At 54.5% G+C, this 17,073-nt stretch overlaps 1 protein-coding gene across 4 annotated transcripts in view; it reads left to right on the top strand.

Annotated features, from left to right (window-relative positions):
* Nucleotides 1-17,073, top strand: part of PTPRN2 (protein tyrosine phosphatase receptor type N2) — a 726,314-nt gene that overhangs the window by 677,994 nt on the left and 31,247 nt on the right. For all 4 annotated transcript variants that reach the window (XM_072776801.1, XM_072776802.1, XM_072776803.1 and 1 more), the window contains 2 exons: nucleotides 5,224-5,301; nucleotides 16,605-16,724. In XM_072776801.1, coding sequence (XP_072632902.1) covers nucleotides 5,224-5,301; nucleotides 16,605-16,724 — 198 coding nt within the window. The remainder of the gene's footprint in view (nucleotides 1-5,223; nucleotides 5,302-16,604; nucleotides 16,725-17,073) is intronic.

The raw sequence follows: 17,073 nt of genomic DNA on the forward strand, positions 1-17,073 counted from the left end.
CCATTAGGTCCAGCGTAGGAAACCCCAAGGGCCAGTCCCATCTGTGTTCCCGAAGCTCTCATCCAGAGCCGCCCTGTCTTTCTCAATAAATGCCCTGCTGTGCTTAGTATTTTTCCATTAATTCTGATTCAGAAATCAAGCCAAAGCCTCATTCCATGGGTAGGGCATCGTCTCTGGTGAGGCGGGGAACTGTACGTGCCTCAATGGGGTCCCCACGGGGCCGTGGTGATGGCTTGCAGATCAGCCCAGAGAGCCATGCCCTCCTACTGGCGGCCTCATCTCAGGCACGAACCATGTGACAGGGCTGGGAAGGGAAGCAAAGCAATTATTTTCAAGTGTAAAAGATGAACGTCCAGGGCTGGGGCATGCCCACCCCACCCCCCATTCATGGGCTCTAGCTTCCTGCTGTCGGTCACCCCCAGCTGCAATGCAACATCAGTGCGGGAGCCGCGTCCTCCCCGGGGGCCATTCAGCAGTGAGGGTGCTCCAGAACCTTCTGCCATCCCTGCCACCCTTCCCTTACGGGAAACGCAGGATGGCGCCCCCCACCCCGACCCCACCGGGCAGGCACTCGGTCCGGAGGCGCTGCCAGGGAAGAGAAGAGATTTAAGGCAACCTTTCTTTCCCCTTCATTCATGCCACGATTCTCTTTTCCTAATTTGGGTTGTGAGGATGAACCGCGGTACATCCTCTTTCTGAAATAACCGAAGGTGCCGTGATAACAAGCTTCCTAGCAGCATTCCCAATGCAAAGCTAACAATTATAGCCCAAGAAGACCCTGGCTGCATGGAATAAAACTACAATAATTACATCTGTCATATTTGTACAAGGTCCTCATTAAATTCCAGGGAAGTCATCCAGTGGTAAATAACGTGCAGTCTTTGCTTTGAGAGCAAAGGTCACCAAAGTAAATGGGAATTCTGTTTTCCTGCACAGCATGTGTGTGGGGCAGCCCATCAGCACCGCCCAGGCCTGCAGCCTGGCTGTTCCTGAGGATGCATCCAGGCACCCCAAGCAGCACATAAATGTCCTTGCCAGGGACAGGCCTGAGATGCCCCCACCCCTTGAAACCACACTTCTCCTTCATTCCTCTGTTTATGGAGGGAGGGGAAAAAATGGTTTGACATTTTAATTCAGAATGTGGGTAGGTGTACGTGGGCTCCTCACGAAAGGGTGACCGGTTAGATGTCCCGAATATCAGGAGAAATTGGCCAAATATGGGGGCCAGCTTTCTGGTTCTCAGGAAGTATTTGCAAGCAGGCATCTATGTGTGTGTGTTACATTCTGTAATTTACTTAAATCTCAATTCAGAAGAAAATATGAAAATAGCTTCAGCTCCTAAGTCAGCCTCTTTTGCTGTCGATTACGGAAGCCACCGTTTCTCAGTAAATTCCTATAGGAAGACTGGACATCTAGAAAATAACTTGTAACTTGAAACCTCTGGCTGATAGTCACTTGTTTTTAAGAAAACGTTTGGTGAAATTTGCTCTAAATGTCAGAAAAGGCAGGTGCAGGGGCAGGCAGATAGGACGAGAGAAGGAAAACATGCACGTTTACTCCCTGAGATTTCAGAGTAAGAGCATGTGTGCCCCTCCCGGGGTCACAGTCATGGCGAGGTCATCGGGCTGGACAGAGCTGCTCTCCCCGCAGGACATGGCAGCAGCCCACCTGCTTCTCTGCCGAGCTCTTTAAGCCTCAGGACGCAGGTCCCTGGTCTTGACATGATGAATGCTCAAGTTTAAAAACCTTTTTTTCTTTGTACTACTGGGGAAATCATCGCTGAGTGTTTTTGTTTTTGTTTTTAAGATTTTATTTATTCATGAAACACAGAGACAGACACAGGCAGAGGGAGAAGCAGGCTCCATGCAGGGAGCCCGATGTGGGACTTGATCCCAGGACCCGGGGTCATGCTCTGAGCCCAAGGCAAATGTTCAACCACTGAGCCACCCAGGTGTCCCTATTGCTGAGTTTTTAATGCAGTTCAGAGTTTCTAAAAACCACTCATACCTATTTAATAAATGCCATTCGCAACTTAGAGCAAACGGCTAGGTGTGAGGTGTTGTGTCGGTGCGTTTAAACATTGACAGGAACACCCTTTTCCCATACCCTGCCACGTAAGAACCAGCCAGCCACAGGGACATGGGATTCGACACCAACAGTTTCCCTTTTTCTGAGGGAAAAACAAACAAACAAACAAACACAGTAAAAGCAAAATTGTGTCTTCATCATACTTGGGACCCGGCACCCTGTGGCCTGGCATGACACGTGGTCCCATGGGGAGGGTCCTGTCTGACGCAGTTCCCCAGGGCGAGGCGTGGACCCACATGGGCTTTCACGGAGAGCCTCAGGGTTACACACTCCCATGGGCATACAGATGAGTGTGCACATATCTGCACATGGAATCTCAGAGCCAGCAGGCCCCAGAGGTCCTGCAACTGTCCCGCCACCCACCCCGCTCCACCCTACAGGCACTGGGTCTGAGGACCAGCGACAGGAGTTTATGTTTGGGAATGTAAGGGAAGTGCAAGTAAAGAGCATTGTACGCAGAACAGGAAAGCCATTGGGGGTGGGGAGAGAGGCAGCCTGGGGCTCTGGGAGCTGCAGCCCCATGTTCCCCGCCCAGGGTCCATGTGCTGGGGTCCCGGGCCGGGGTTCCTGGTGGAACAGGTGGTGTTGGTAGAAACTTAGCTCATTGCCTTTCATTACACTCATCTTGCCTTGGAAATCTTAACCATAAAGCCTCTGTTCATTTAGTTAAATATATGCTTTACTTTTTTCCGGCCGAAGATTGCACCAAACAGCGAGAGGGCCACGTGCACCGAGTGCTTCCGCCCAGAGTTATTTTCTGTTCAACAGAGTGTGCACAGGATGGAATAATTCTAATTGTCTTTGAATCATTGTTAAATTGATGACACTTTGGCTGCTCTGTGATCGTTAAGGTATCTACTGCCCCACACGTGGCCGCCGGGGGCTGCAGCCGAGGGGGCTGGGAGGGCGGCAGCCTTGCCTGGGCTCCAACGGGCGCACGCAGCTGAGACCCCCCCACACTAGGCTGCCTTGTCTTACCCTCCCAAAGGCCTGCTCATGTTTTTACTATTAATCACATATTTCTCAGCTTGAAAGCGACTAAGTGTGCTGCTATGAACACACTAACGATTTTCAAATGTGGTGCTCTCTAGATTGCTCTGGGCGAGAAAGAAGAAAACCAGATTTGAAAAGGAGGTGGGGTTTTTGCTCTTTATGCAGAATTGTTTGCTAGAAAGAGATGGGGTTGTTGTAAATAGCTGTCGCCCCCAAATGCGTATTTTGAAAAATCAAAACTCCCTTCTTTCTGCTAAGCTTTTTCTCCTGAAACATTTTAATTGGGGCTTTCAGCCAGAGTAACGTAATTTTACCTGTATTGTGTTTGTTGTGGTGCATTTGGAAGCGAGGTCCAGTTTTAATTGGGAATCGCTAAATTGGAGACAGAGAAAGCATTTCCCTCCTCCCCTCACCAGCCAGCGTCCCACCGTTGTCATGTGGGAGTGACTTAGATGCTCTTCCCATAATGTGCGTAATTATAAGGTGCGACGCGCACCCTTTTATGCTGACAGCCATCCTCTCGGGAAGTGCTGGTGGGACACTCGCGTTCCAGAGACGGTGCCTCTTTCGGGCTGCTCCCCGAGGCGGTGCAGGGCCATGTGGTTTAGGTGGCTGCGGGGCGCACAGCCCGTGTCCTCGTGTGTCACCGTAACACCACACATGGTTGAAACCCTCTCCTCTTTCACTGTATTGGGAAATGTGTTCTCCACAAGTGTCTTTAATAAGTACAGAGCGTCTTACACCTTTAATCAAGACCTGCTAGCAGCAGAGTGGATTCCGGCGCCAGATGGGAAGGAATCTGGTCTGACAGGTGGGCAGCTGCCTGGCACCTGGGGGGAGGGTCCCGGGTGGGGTTCCTGCATGAGGCCCCATCTGCCCATCTGGGATGGGTTCTGCGGTCTGTCCAGGCTGCCCAATAGGGATGAGATGCTGACGCCCCTGCACTCCGGACCACGGTGGGGCCGTGCGGGGCAGCGCCCTCCATCTCACGGCTCTCAGACCGCACTTCCACCCTACTGCCGTGTCCAGGGTCTGTCCCTGGGCCCATTTTCCTTCTTTTCCCTGCTTAGACGGTCTTTGCGTTGAATGTTGTAATTAAGGTGTTTAAGGCCAGCTCCTGTGAGGCTCGCAGGCTGCTTGTAATCAACCAGCCAGGAAACCCACAACCACGTGCTGCCTTTGGTGCATTGTTGGCCCCTTGCCCAGCACAGTGGCCCCAGAATCAGGTGCGACCTGCTGGAAGGTGGGCGCATCTCCCCTGGAGTGCCCGCACACCACGTTCGCAGACCCCGGGTGACCCGGCAAGCCAGCGCCCCTTTCCGGGTAATAGAAACAAGCTCCCGCATGAGAGGAGCTAACTCTTCGTGGGAGGCGGAATGCACTCGTTCATTAATTCTTCCAGGAGCCCGAAGGGTGGTTCAGGGGCCTGGACCCTGACCACAGAGAGCCGAGGTTGCATCTGTCCCAGAGGTCCTGTGGATTTGAACCCTGCACGTGGCCTATAGTGGGCGTGCAGGCTGCTCACACTGGCAGGCAGCTGGGGTCAAGGTTCATAGCTAGAGTGGAGGCCACTCATGCTGGCAGGTGCCCTGAGTAGAGGCCTGTGGCCAAGATGGAGCCATGTCCAGAGGGAAGGTTGCTCATGCTGGCCTGTGGCGTGGGGGAGGCCAGTGGCTGGGGTGGAGGCCACTCATGCTGGCTGTAGCTGAGCGCTCTACAGCCGCTGACCCCAAAGAAGCAGACCCCTGGTGGCACCCTGCCCTGTGCACCCGCACCCGGCCTCGGCCCAGCCTATTGGTTTACTGGCATCTGGTCTCTTCAGTGGCCTGGTCTCCATCTTGGCTTGTGCTGCCTCTGCCACTCCAGTATCAGGGATAAAGAAGGCTCGCCAGTGCGGTCACAGGGCTCCAGGTGCAGGGCCCCCGGGGCCCTGCCTCAAAGCCCAGCTCCGTTGGAACCCCAAGGGAGAGCAGGAAGGCCAGCCTGCCCTTCTCACGCCCACAGACCTCTCTCTGGTGCTGACACGGCTGGCACTTGGCATATGCGACATGCCACCTCCACTTCCTCCATAGCCCCTGCTTTCTTTCCTGGTTTTTACTAGTTTTTAAGCTGATCTTTGTGCCTATCATCTAATCCCTACAGATGGATCACGACCCTAGGAATCCTGCCTACATCGCAACCCAGGGCCCACTGCCTGCTACCGTCACCGACTTCTGGCAGGTGAGTCTTTTGTAATCAAAACTTTTTCTGAAAATGGGATCTTGATAAATTGATCGTGAGTAAGGCCATGGGTTCAATGGTGTAAATTTAAACTTGTTTATAGGTGGTGCTCATCAGATGTTACAACCTCAGGATGTATGGGAGTCCTTTAATGTTTTTTATTATCAGTCTCTTGTTTTTCAAAACTGGAGTATGAACGTTCCCTCCGAGACATTGAATGCTCTAGAGACTCTTGCTTTTCTAACCACTGTACAATTTTCTTTCATGAAACGTAAAGAAGTGGTGTTAATAAGCGTTTAAGTGATTGTATTACATTCAAATGTGTCCTTATCTGTTGTTCTCTCCTATGAGGGGAGAGAACAGTGCTCACGTTAGTTTCTGTTCCTTGTCGATGCTCTTTAATGCATTCAAAAGGCCAAGCGAGTGTGTTTTGTCTGGCACAGTCCTGGTCGCCTGGACCGAGGCTGGGACGCCAAGAGCGTGAGCCACTAGGTGCACAACTGGGAGAGGGAGAGGCCTCCCTTCCTGCCCCCGCATCCTCCTCAGGCTTCAGCCATGCTACAGGGCCAAGCGGGAATGGGCTTTGAAGGTGGCACGGTTGCACACTTGCCCCCATGTGTCAGGCACGCCGCTGGGCTTCCGCCCAGAAGAGCCAGCAGGGGACAAGGCTGAGAGAGCAGCAAAAGGTAGGGTGGGGCACCTGTTAGGCCCAGGACAGCCAGCCCTGCACCCATGGCCATGCAGACAGAGCACCTGTCAGGCCCAAGATAGCCAACCCCACACCCATGGCCACGGGGTGAGGCATAAAGCCCAGGTGGTTCCAGATCCCCAGTGGTGATGTCAGTATCTGGTGTGGCAGCTCTGAGAGTAAATGCCTCACCCGGCTGAAGGTGCTCCCCTGCTTCCCATTCCCCAACTTGCCAATCAGGCCTCTGAAGCCTCTCCACCCATGGGAGGGCAAGTGTTCCTGTCTCCACCGTGCGGACGGCCTGAGCAGGGAGGAGGGGGGTCCAGAGACGTCGGGAAGGGCTCCGAGACCATCTAAGTATGTCGACGCATGCATACAGGACAAGCAGAAACCAAGGTTGGGGCACATCTGCCCAGCCCCTGGCTCTTCCTCATGGCCTTGACACTCCCGAAAAAAAAAAAAAAAAAAAACGAACCTCAGCGTTACGTTGTCCAGACCTGTGATGGTGGCTCAGAGCCCTTCAACTCTGGCATTAGAGCCATGTGGGGACGGGCTGTCCCACTACCCTCAAGGCACCGACTTTCCTCTGTGTCACACCCAGCAGGTTGTCCCTCCCAGCCCGGGGAGCTCAGCACCCCTGGGCCATCTGTTCACGTAGGACCTTCGTGCTGAGGTTCTCCAGACACTTGCAGGAGCCCACCGAGAGACCCCGCTGCGTACTCTGCCACTCACTTGTGCTTCCCTGGCCTCTGACACTCAGGAGGAAAGGGCACAGAGGGCTCCAAGCTGTGTGGCAGAGCAGGGGAGACCCACAGGATTCCAGCTGGCCATCACACGGCAGGCACTTCTCCCGGCTGTCGGGGCCAGCCATCACCTTGCACGCATGGGGCTCTCTAGGGCACTCAAACACTGGACAGTGGAACGGTTGCTCATATCCACCAGCGCCAACTGCAGACCAGGTCCATGTTGAGGACTGTGTGTGTTTTGACAGTCTTTGCCGTTGCAAGACATCGAGGCTTATGCTTTGCCCAACGCCATGTGGTTTGCAAGTGCAACGGCTGCAATGCTTTTCTTGCCACTTGTTATGGACAGATGTGGCTGTTGGGGTGAGTCATCGGGTCAGGGTCTGCGGTCCATAAGGTGGCCTCCTGAGGGTCTGGAGGTCTGATGTCGAGGGGCACACGTCCATGGGTGCAAGAAGCCATCTTTAAGTGAAGTAAGGTGAGAAAAATGACCAAGCGCAGGACATCAGGAGCCACTGCCGGCATTGGTCACGCTGCCCTGGAAGGATACCACGGGCATCCTTCCACGTGGCAGCAAGTGTCCCGGGACAAGAAGGCTTTGCGGGCAACAGCCTCGCCCTCCTGGGTTATCATACACAACAGCACATCGGGGCTGCTGAGGAGTCCCATCGGAACTTTGTCTCATCCAAATGCCCTTGACCCAGACGCCACAGCCTTGAGGAATGCGGGGCACGACCTCTCCCGGCTGCGTGCCGTAACCACAGGAGGCCAGCAGCCTGAGATTCAGGCATGGGCCGAGGGGCTCCACCCAGAGGCTACGCGGGAGAGCCTGTTCGCGCATGTGTCTCCAGCTGCTGGTCATGGCCAGCCCTGCTCAGCATCCCCCAGTTCACAGACACATCACTCCTACCTCTGCCCCCATCTGCATGCTGGCCCCCCACAGGGTGTCTGCAATTCTGTACTCAAACGCCCTTCCTCTTGGAAGGTCCTGATCATTAAACATATGGTCCCTCTGGCCAGCGTGGCCTCCTCTTGGGCACACCTGCAAGGCCCTGCTTCCATAGGTCACAGCCACAGGTTCCAGGTGCGTGTGACGTTTGGGGACATGATCCTGCCTGTTACAGAGGCTCAGAAAAGAGCATTGATGGAGGCTAATACTCTGCTGCTGTGACAGATGCGTGGGCATTGTGGGAATCCAGAGAGGCCACTGGGCCGGGGCAGGGGGGTGAGGAGCCAGGCAGGAGTGGGAAGCAAGCCAGGCCTGGCGCATCCAGATGCAGAGGCTTCCAGTACTTCTACATTGACTTCCAGGAAGGAGCTGACACCTGGGGCTGCCTGCAGGCACCCAGAAGCTCTGGTCGTCGTCCTTGATGAGCTGCATGGGGGTGGGGGAAGTCAGGACAGGAGGGCAGAGGAGGAGGAGGAAGTGGTGAAGGTCAGCTGTCCACGGGCCTCACTCCTGAGGCTGGAACCAGGGAAGACGTCCCCATCTGTGTAATGGGTGCTGTGTAACTGCCCTGAGAGACACACACACACGTTGGGGTGGGGGGTGGGGGGTCTTTGTCCAGGTCATGCAAGGAAAGGAGCAGGAAGAGAAGGAAGTAACTCCGAGCACTTACTGTATGTGACCCCTGCACCGGCACTTTGGGTATGGGGACCTTGGGCCGTACCCCTGAGAACCCCCGAGGACCTGAGCCCCAGGGTCCCCCCGCCACGAGGTCTGAGCAGAATCAGATCCAGGCAGACAGGAAGTCCAGGGTGGGCGCCAGAGGAGCAGAGTTCTGGAGGCGGGAGGAAGGTGGTGATAGTTGCCAGTGGACCAGTGCCACTCAAGTCTGCACTTACAAATGCCGAAGAGGGTTCATGTCATGGTGTGTGTGTTTTACGGCAATAAAAGCAGGTCACAATCCGCATCCCGCTGACAGCTGGTGCGCGGGGCCTCGTGATGTCCCAGGTCTACACAGCCTGCTGCAGGCCGCAGGGTTCCCCTCAGCTCTGTGGGACTCAGGTGCGTTTTACTCCGCACATTCCTCAGAAAGGAGAGAAGCACCGTGCTGGAGGCGTGGCTTGCGGGCATGCCCACTGGGGTCTGATGGCTGGGACAGTCCACGTGCACAGAGGATCGCCCCGTCCCTGGCCAGGTAGCTGTGTTGTGCTCCATCCCCGGGCCTGGAGTGTAGACATTGTCTCAAGCGGCCACGGGGTGAGCTCCGTGCACCTGCCAGTGTTATAGGCCCACGGGGCAAGTGCATTGCCAGGACGGCCTCCATGGAGGATGGACATCTCTGTGAGGCATAGCAGGGACCATGGGCCATGGCCAGGCCATGACCGGGCTACAGGAGGAAGGGACAGCCCTGGGGACTTGGCCCATCACTGCCATTCCTGCCACAGGTTCCTATATCCCAGAACAGAGCTGGAGCTCCTCCTGCCGCCCCGTCACGCCCTGTCACCCACCTCATCCTCAGGGACCCTATTTGAGAAAGGAGGTCACCCCTCCTGTCATATTCCATGCGCTTCCCTCGGTGGCAGCTTTACTCACCAGCACAGGGGGAGGGGTCCCTCCAAGGCGGGAATTTCTTCTAACCCAGAATTCAGGCAACAGGGCACCAGGTTGGGGTCCATGAGGGCTGTTTACAGATGCAGAGTATAGCTGGGTACTAAGTCCCCAGGAGGTCACAGCAACACCTCAGCCCAGGAACCGTGCCACACCCCACTGGACATGCACAGGACACCATACCCTGTTCTCCACAAGCCAAGGCAATTCATGGATCTCTGGGCTTCCATCCTGCTTGACGGGTGAGCTCTTTGGGATGGAAACCTTGGCCCAGTCCCGGGGTCCAGCCACTGCCTGGGGATGCCTCACGTACACCACTATCAGCATGTCACCAAGAAAGGCCGCCCATGGTTCCACATCCCACTTTCCAAAGGCGTGCTGCTGGGAGGCTCCCAGGAAGCACACTTTCTCTTCTCCCACGGTGACGGGCTTGGTTTCAATAGTGCTTGTATCTCTGTGTCCCTCGATGACCAGCTCCCACGGCAGGGGAGGGGGTGCCAAGAGCACAAGCAATCCCCTCCAGGCACCTCCTCGGGGAGCAGAGGCAGAGGTGGGGCAGGGGCAGGAGGGTAGGTGTAACAGGCCCGAGCAAGCGGCACATACAGCGTGGCTACACACCTGCCCGGGTCTGGTCTGGAGACACGAGAGGGAAGGGGCGGCCGCCTGAGAGGGGTTGCCATCAAAGCCCCCCCAAGCAGACCCGGTCATGCAGAGGCACCCGGGGCCCCAGCGTCCCCCTTCCAGCTGACACCACACAGCCTCGGGGCTCCAGCCTATCCCCGAAGCCCTGTTCCTGTGATGCTCACCACGGATCATGGGTCAGCCCACACTTGCTCCAGTCACACATGGAGGGAGGGACGAGTGTTTGGGGACTGTCCTGGTTCCAGGTCACTGAGCCTGTTAGCTGACGGGTCCGTTGGTTTTGAAGCACGTTGCTGGATTACATCAAAGGAAGTTCAAGAACTGGGGAGAGTTAGTTCCTTAGGAAAAACGTAATTTGTGATTTCCATTGTGCGAGCACTTGCACACGCCCAGGATCTTCCAGGACGTTTGACTTCAAATACTTTGTGTTGTTGCGTTTCTGGCACATGAACCCATCAACCTTCAAGGAGGGTGGAAAACCTCTGTCCTGCCGCCTTACCCAGCCTGGGGCTGCAGGACCGGCCATGAGCCCACCTGGGGAGCCCACCACGGAGCATGCGCGTCCTCCAGGCAGACATCGAACTCAGGCCCAGGCAAGTCGTGCGTCTTGTTCAACAGACACTGTGGATCATGGCTGAAGACATCCTGGCTGCTTGTGCCTAAACGTGTCCTTGGTTCCCTTGCACCCTCCGTCCTCCCTCCTCCTCCCCCTCCTCCCTCCCCCTCCTTCTCTCCTCCTCCCTGTCTTTCCTTCTCCTCCTCGTCCACCTGCACGTCCCTTCCCTCCCTCCTCCTCCTCCCTCCTCCTCTTTCTTCCTCCTCCCTCTCCCTCTTCCTCTCTTCCTCCCTCCAACCTCCCTCCCTCCTCCCTGTCCTGCCTTCTCCTCCTCATCCACCTGCACCTCCCTTCCTTCTCCCATCCCCCCTCCTCCCTCCCTCTTCCCTCTTCCTCTCTCCCTCCAACCTCCCTCTCTGTCCCGCCTGCACCTCCCTCCCTCCCTCCTCCTCCTCCTCCTCCTCCTCCTCCTCCTCTGGGATTCATAGCCCCATCTGATGCATTGGTATCAGGTTCTCATCTCAGAAGGACAAGTGACAGCCTGAGTGCACTCTAAGGAAATGTCTGGATATTTAACCTGACAGGTGGGTAGGGCCGAGGGACTGCGAGGGGCCCTAAGTGGCAGTGCTCCCTGGCACCAGGGCAACTTCCTGGACGTGAAGGCCTATAACGAGTGCCCTGCGGTGACTGCATATCCAGCCTGGAAGTATATGGCCTGGCTCTGGAGTCCCCTGAGGGATGTGTTTACATGCAGCCACATGGAATCTGCTGGATGCGCGGCAAGTCCAGACACCTTTGCAAGCAAACTCCTACCAAGTTCCAGGGACACAACAAGGATTTCTTACGTGGATGCTTCCTCCTTGCCCTGGGCAGAAATGCTTCTGGTGGGAAAGGATTTCAGAGGTGGAGGTGCCACTCGTGGGCTGTGCAACTGGTCTGGGTGCTGGGTGCCCTCACCCCTGCCCTAGTCTGCTCAGCAGCCGAAGTCAGCACAGCCTGCATGGACATGCGCTTGTTGCCATCACCTCATCTCTAAGGGAAACCCATGCTGACATACTTGTGTCCTAAAAAGCAGGTCAGGTGGGTGTGCAGAAGACGTAACAGAGGTTTCCTTACCCATCCCCAGTTCGACAATCCTCCTCAGAGTGTGTGGTTTGATGCATGCCCACGACCCTCTGCAGCCTCAGGAGGCTTGCTACAGTGCACCCAATGGGTGTTTGAGGCAGGGGGAGGGCAGGCTGGGGGTCCCCACTGCAAAAGGCATCACAGACACTTGTTCTCTCCTCACTTGATCTATTTCTGACCCCATGAGAGCAGAGTGATGTCAGTGAGCTCAGAAGGAGCAAAATGCAAATGTTATTAAACCTCATTAACTGACTCCTTATTATTTTAAAATATGAGTCAGCCTCCTCAGGGCCAGACTTCAGATTATCTCCATTCAACCTATAAAAATAAGTCTGCCGCAGAAGCACACGGTACAGTAAGGGTTGCAGGGGGATGCGAAGCCTACTCCAGGGAAGAGCCAGCTGCCTCACATACCAGCAGCTCCAACAACGCAAATGGTTTACGTGCTTAAAAAAAAAAAAATAAATAAAAAAACTTAAAAAAATAAAAAAGCTTTTCTGCCCATTAAGCAGGTCCTGAAAGAACTTCCAGGCATGCTTTGACAGCACGTTCTTTGAGTTTTCTCTTTTTAAAGAAATATTCAAATAGTCTCTTATTTTTTTAAAAGATTTTATTTATTTATTGAGACACACACACACACAGAGACAGGCAGAGGGAGAAGAAGCAGGCTCCATGCAAGGAGCCTGACGTGGGACTCGACCCTGGGTCTCCAGGATCACACCCTGGGCTGAAGGCGGTGCTAAACCGCTGAGCCACCCAGGCCGCCCCAAATAGTCTCTTTTAAACATACGCATTGTTTTCAACTGAGCATCCACTGTAATAAATCACCATCCTGGCTGCCGTAGGAGGTGGAAACGGTGCCCAGACCAACATCTGGTCTTCTCGGAGATGCCAGCCTGGTGGGAGAACGACAGGAGCACATGATAAGGACGGTATGAGGGAGAAAGGGATGCATCACAAGAGGTCTAGGTAAAGGAAGAGGCTTCATGCCCGGAGGGACCAGGTGCCTGACACAGAACATGGCCTGGGCCGCTGGCAATTTCGGAGGGGTCCTCCTTCCTCTCATCAGGTCTCAGCAGGGCTTTGAAAGAGTCAGGTTTGTTGAATAGTTAGCACTCAAGAAAGACTCTGGATGAACAAAGTGAGGTTTCTTTCCACCTACCTCAGTCCAGTTCTTGTGTGTGCCCTGGAGCTGGCATGCCTGTGCTCGGGCACCGCTGGCAGCAAGCACAGCTGAGGCGGGAGCCAGGCTGAGCTGCCTGGGGTCGCTACACGCGTGTCTGCCGGGAGCTCTGCAAACAGTAGCATCTCTTCTGTATGATTTTATTAATGATACTTTCTTTCTCCAGCCTATACTGTAAGAACATAGCAGACAACACGTGTATAACAGATCAGATACTAGTCAATCTGCTGCATATGTTATTGGTAAGACTTCCAGCGCCTCTGGCCCTTAGCAGTGCAGCTTTGGGGAGTTGGAGGCTAAGCATGCATTGCGCCGCGCAGGGGCCGACGCCCTCATCCCCGCGTTGTCCAGGGGTCAGCCATATGATTTCCTTGAGCTGCCCTAACCATTTACCACAAGCCAGGGGGCTTCAAACACCAGGTGTGTATTCTCTGAGAGTTCTGGAGGCCGGAAGCCTGCAATCAAGGTGGCGGTGGCTGCGGTGTGCCTCCTCTGAGTGCTGGGAGGGGCATTGTCCTCTCAGTGTCTGGGGCCCCTCGTAGGCCTGGGCCATGGCCGTGTCACTGGCTTTCTGCCTCCTTCATCCCCAAGGCTTCCCACTGCGTATGGGTCTTGGCACAGGGTTTCCCTCTTCTTATAGGGACCCCGGTCATGTTGGATTAGGGCCACACTAATCCTGATTAAGCGACATCAGCAGAAACCCCCTTTCCAAATAAGGTCACATTCACAGGTCCCAGGGGTTAGGACTTTAACATATATTCTTGGTGGGGACAGAATTCAGCCCATAACAACAAGCAATATGGCATTTCTTTTCAAGTCCATAAACTTACTCAGTTGGGTCGAATAGCAGCCAAAGCACCCGAGCCACTGGGTGTTCACTTACCCTCCAGCTTGGTGCTGAAAACCACGTGGGTCCCTGTGGGCAACGATTTGGCATGGAGAGTATGTCCTGAGCGGGCTCCTGAGCATCGGCAGCAGGTGGTGGCGTATGACACCAAGCAGACCACATCCATTCCTGCAGCATACCGTCGCCCAGAAAGAGGCTGCCAGGGACCAGAAACACCAAAGGCCGCCTTGGCTCCTGCCCCTGGCATTTGGGCCTTCCGGGGGGCTCCTGAGGCATGGCACTGGTGTGTCTGAGAGGATGCTCAGCAGAAAGGGGGGACTGGCGGGGCTTCCCCGAGTGCAGCCCTGGTGTGCTTCAGGGCCCCAGGATCCCGCTCACTTCTAATCTGTTGATGGCTTCGTTTCCATCAGGGATGGGAGCACCTGCTTCCTGGGTGGGAACTGACCCACTTGATACCCGATGAGGGGAGCTATGGGCAGGGCTGCAGACGCCTAGGGCCGCAGGATGCTTGTCCCCACCCCATGCTCAGCAGCAACCTTTACTCACCTCTGAGTCTCCTGACTCAGTGCTGAGCACTCTGGAAACCAGGAGATGACCAGAAAAGTGCTATAGGAATCACCATGTCTGGCATTCACACATTTAGCTCATTCGCTCAGCAAACCTCCTCGATTCTGAGATCCAGTGGGGCCTCTGGGTGGGTAGCTGCTTCCTAGAAGAGAAGGATTGGGGTTTCCCAAAGACGAGTCACACAAACAGCCCTTCCTGGAGGGATGCTGCCCTGGAGGAGAGGAAGCAGAGAAACTTGTCCCTGTCTTGAAATTGAACTGTGGAGACACCTGGATGGCTCAGCGGTTGAGCATCTGCCTTCAGCTCAGGGTGTGACCCTGAGGTCCTGGGATCAAGTTCCACATCGGGCTCCCCACAGGGAGCCTGATTCTCCCTCTGCCTGTGTCTCTGCCTCTCTCTCTGTGTCTCTCATGAATAAATAAAATTGGTTAAAAAATAAATTAATTAATAAACTGATCTGTGGCGTCCTGGAGCCCACCAGAACCCACAGTCACTGTGCTCAGCCTGTCATGAAGATCAGCTGGGGGCACGCGACCGGTGGTAGCCAGAGGGAAGTGCAGGGAGGACACCCCCGGTGCCCTGCATACCCACTCAGGCCCTGCACGTGGACACACTCAGAGCCATGCCTGGCCTTGTAATGTTGGCGCCCGAGTGGGCCACCTGTTTGTTTGATTTACTAAATCCCCCTCTCTGCTCTTAGATACAGTGACCTGAAAAGAAATATCCCCAGGAGTGCCTTTGGGATTGTTTGTTTAAATTTTCATTTGGATTTAATCTTAACTGAGTCTTCAGAGAGCTGGGGCGGGCTCCTGCATGGAGGGACCGGGTGCACGGACCAATGAGGCAGGCTGCCCGGTTGGGAGGACCCCTCTTCAAATGAGGGGCTTCCTAATGTCACACTTGGGTGGCACACGCAGAGTGTTAGATGATTAGTTTATGGTCTAGATCATTGTATTTTTATTACACTCATAAAATCTGTGTTTCTCCTCATTTTCGTAATGGCTTCAATGAGCTTCTCCACCTTCTAAAGACACATTAAATTGTTATGTTCTGGAAGGGCCAATTTAGTGGGGCTGGCTTGACAGCCTGCAAGCTGCAAGTGAGACGCATGCTTTGAATTCTCATCTTGGCGTTGGCTTTGCACTAAGGATAAATGAAGGTGTACGGGTTTGGGCATAATTTGTATTTATTTGCGGGCTGTTTCATAAACACCAGCAACCTCCATGGAATTCCAGCACAAACAGGACACGATGCGGTGCCGAAAAGGCATCAACTATTCCTATCACATGGGTGTATAAATCAATATTCAAGGGGGAAAACATCATAGACGTGTCTCTCTTTAAAATATAATTTAAAGGGGGCTATTTAATAATGTGAACTATGAGGGAAAAGCATTTTATATTTGAGATGTGGGGTTTTTTTTAATGACAAGATTTTAATTGAATTGTTATATCTGTCTTTAAAAGACACAGACGCTCCCTTAGATCCTAAGTTTACATCTAAATGCGGTTGCTTATAAACATTGCCATGGAGTCACTATAACCTGCCACGGAAAAGCTGACTCCTCTTCACTCTATAATTTAATACGTTAATACAAGCCTGTGGGGCCACCTCAGCATGCCCCGTAGGATGAACGGTGTTGGGGGTTATGCTCCAAGTATGAGTATGCAGGGCCGCAGCCCCAGGGCCAGGAGTCAGACTGGCAAGGAGGGCCCATGGAGGCCTCGGTGGCTGCCCTGTCTACCTGTGGATACATGTCCGTTAGTTCACCATGTCCGGGAGATGCTCTGCAGGGAGCTACCATAAATTATTAACTGGATTCTGTTTTCAGAGAAGAGCACGGCTGTGTTGTGTGCGCGTAAGTGAAACCCCAACCCTGAAACTGCTCCCTGTAGCAGGAAAGCCTTCCAGTAGGACGGCAGCCTCACAGAGCAAAACGGTTTTCCAGTCATGCAGAATCAGGACAATGACCAAAAGACGATCACATTGACCAGGTTCAGCCCGCACAGAGGCGCAGAGGGGCAGCCGTGTCCAGAGCAGTGCCCACCTGAACGCCCACCTGCTGCTGGGCAAGCACCAGAGTCTGGGTTGCCTGTTTGTTGTACAGAGTTCCCTTCGCCAAGGTGGGAAGCCAAGCCACAGAGTGGGGATCGTAAAAAGTCCTAAAAGGCAAGGGACGAATCCATGGTGGTGCTGGTGGTGGTTGAACATCTCATGGGATGGGGAAACTCTGGGGCCAGCATATTCAGAGATGTGGGGCCCGCTGTGGAGGGAAGCTGTCTGGTGAAAGAGGTGTTTGCACGGAGCACAGCCGGCCTGCATGGCGAGCACGGGGGCACACGTGCTGTGTGGGGACCCACCCATCACACTGTGGCCGCGGGCCTTTCTCTGTCTGCAGATGGTGTGGGAGAGTGGCTGCGTGGTCATCGTCATGCTGACCCCCCTCTCGGAGAACGGTGTCCGGCAGTGCTACCACTACTGGCCAGATGAAGGCTCCAACCTCTACCATGTCTACGAGGTACTCCCCAAATCGCCTGCCTGTAGGATGGCAGAGAATAGAGCGTCCCCTCCTGGAGCTGCCCCCGACCCTGGGAAGGCTGTAGATACCCAGACCCTCCAAACAGCTCTGGTGGAAGTAGTGTGGTCTTCATTTTTTAAATTGTATGATTCCAAATCCAGACAGAAAGAACCAAAAAAAAAAACCATTTACCTTCATATTACATTTACGGGGAGGCCCACTGAGCCAGGCCCCGAGTGATGGGCCATCAGTAGGTCTGTTTTAGGAAAAGCCCTGCTGCTACATGGAGAACTCTGGGGCCCCCACCTGTGCCATGCCTCCCGCGGCGTTCAGGGCTGTGTGCCTGTAG

The sequence above is a fragment of the Canis lupus genome, chromosome 15, assembly GCF_048164855.1.
Source record: "Canis lupus baileyi chromosome 15, mCanLup2.hap1, whole genome shotgun sequence".
Taxonomy (NCBI): domain Eukaryota; kingdom Metazoa; phylum Chordata; class Mammalia; order Carnivora; family Canidae; genus Canis; species Canis lupus.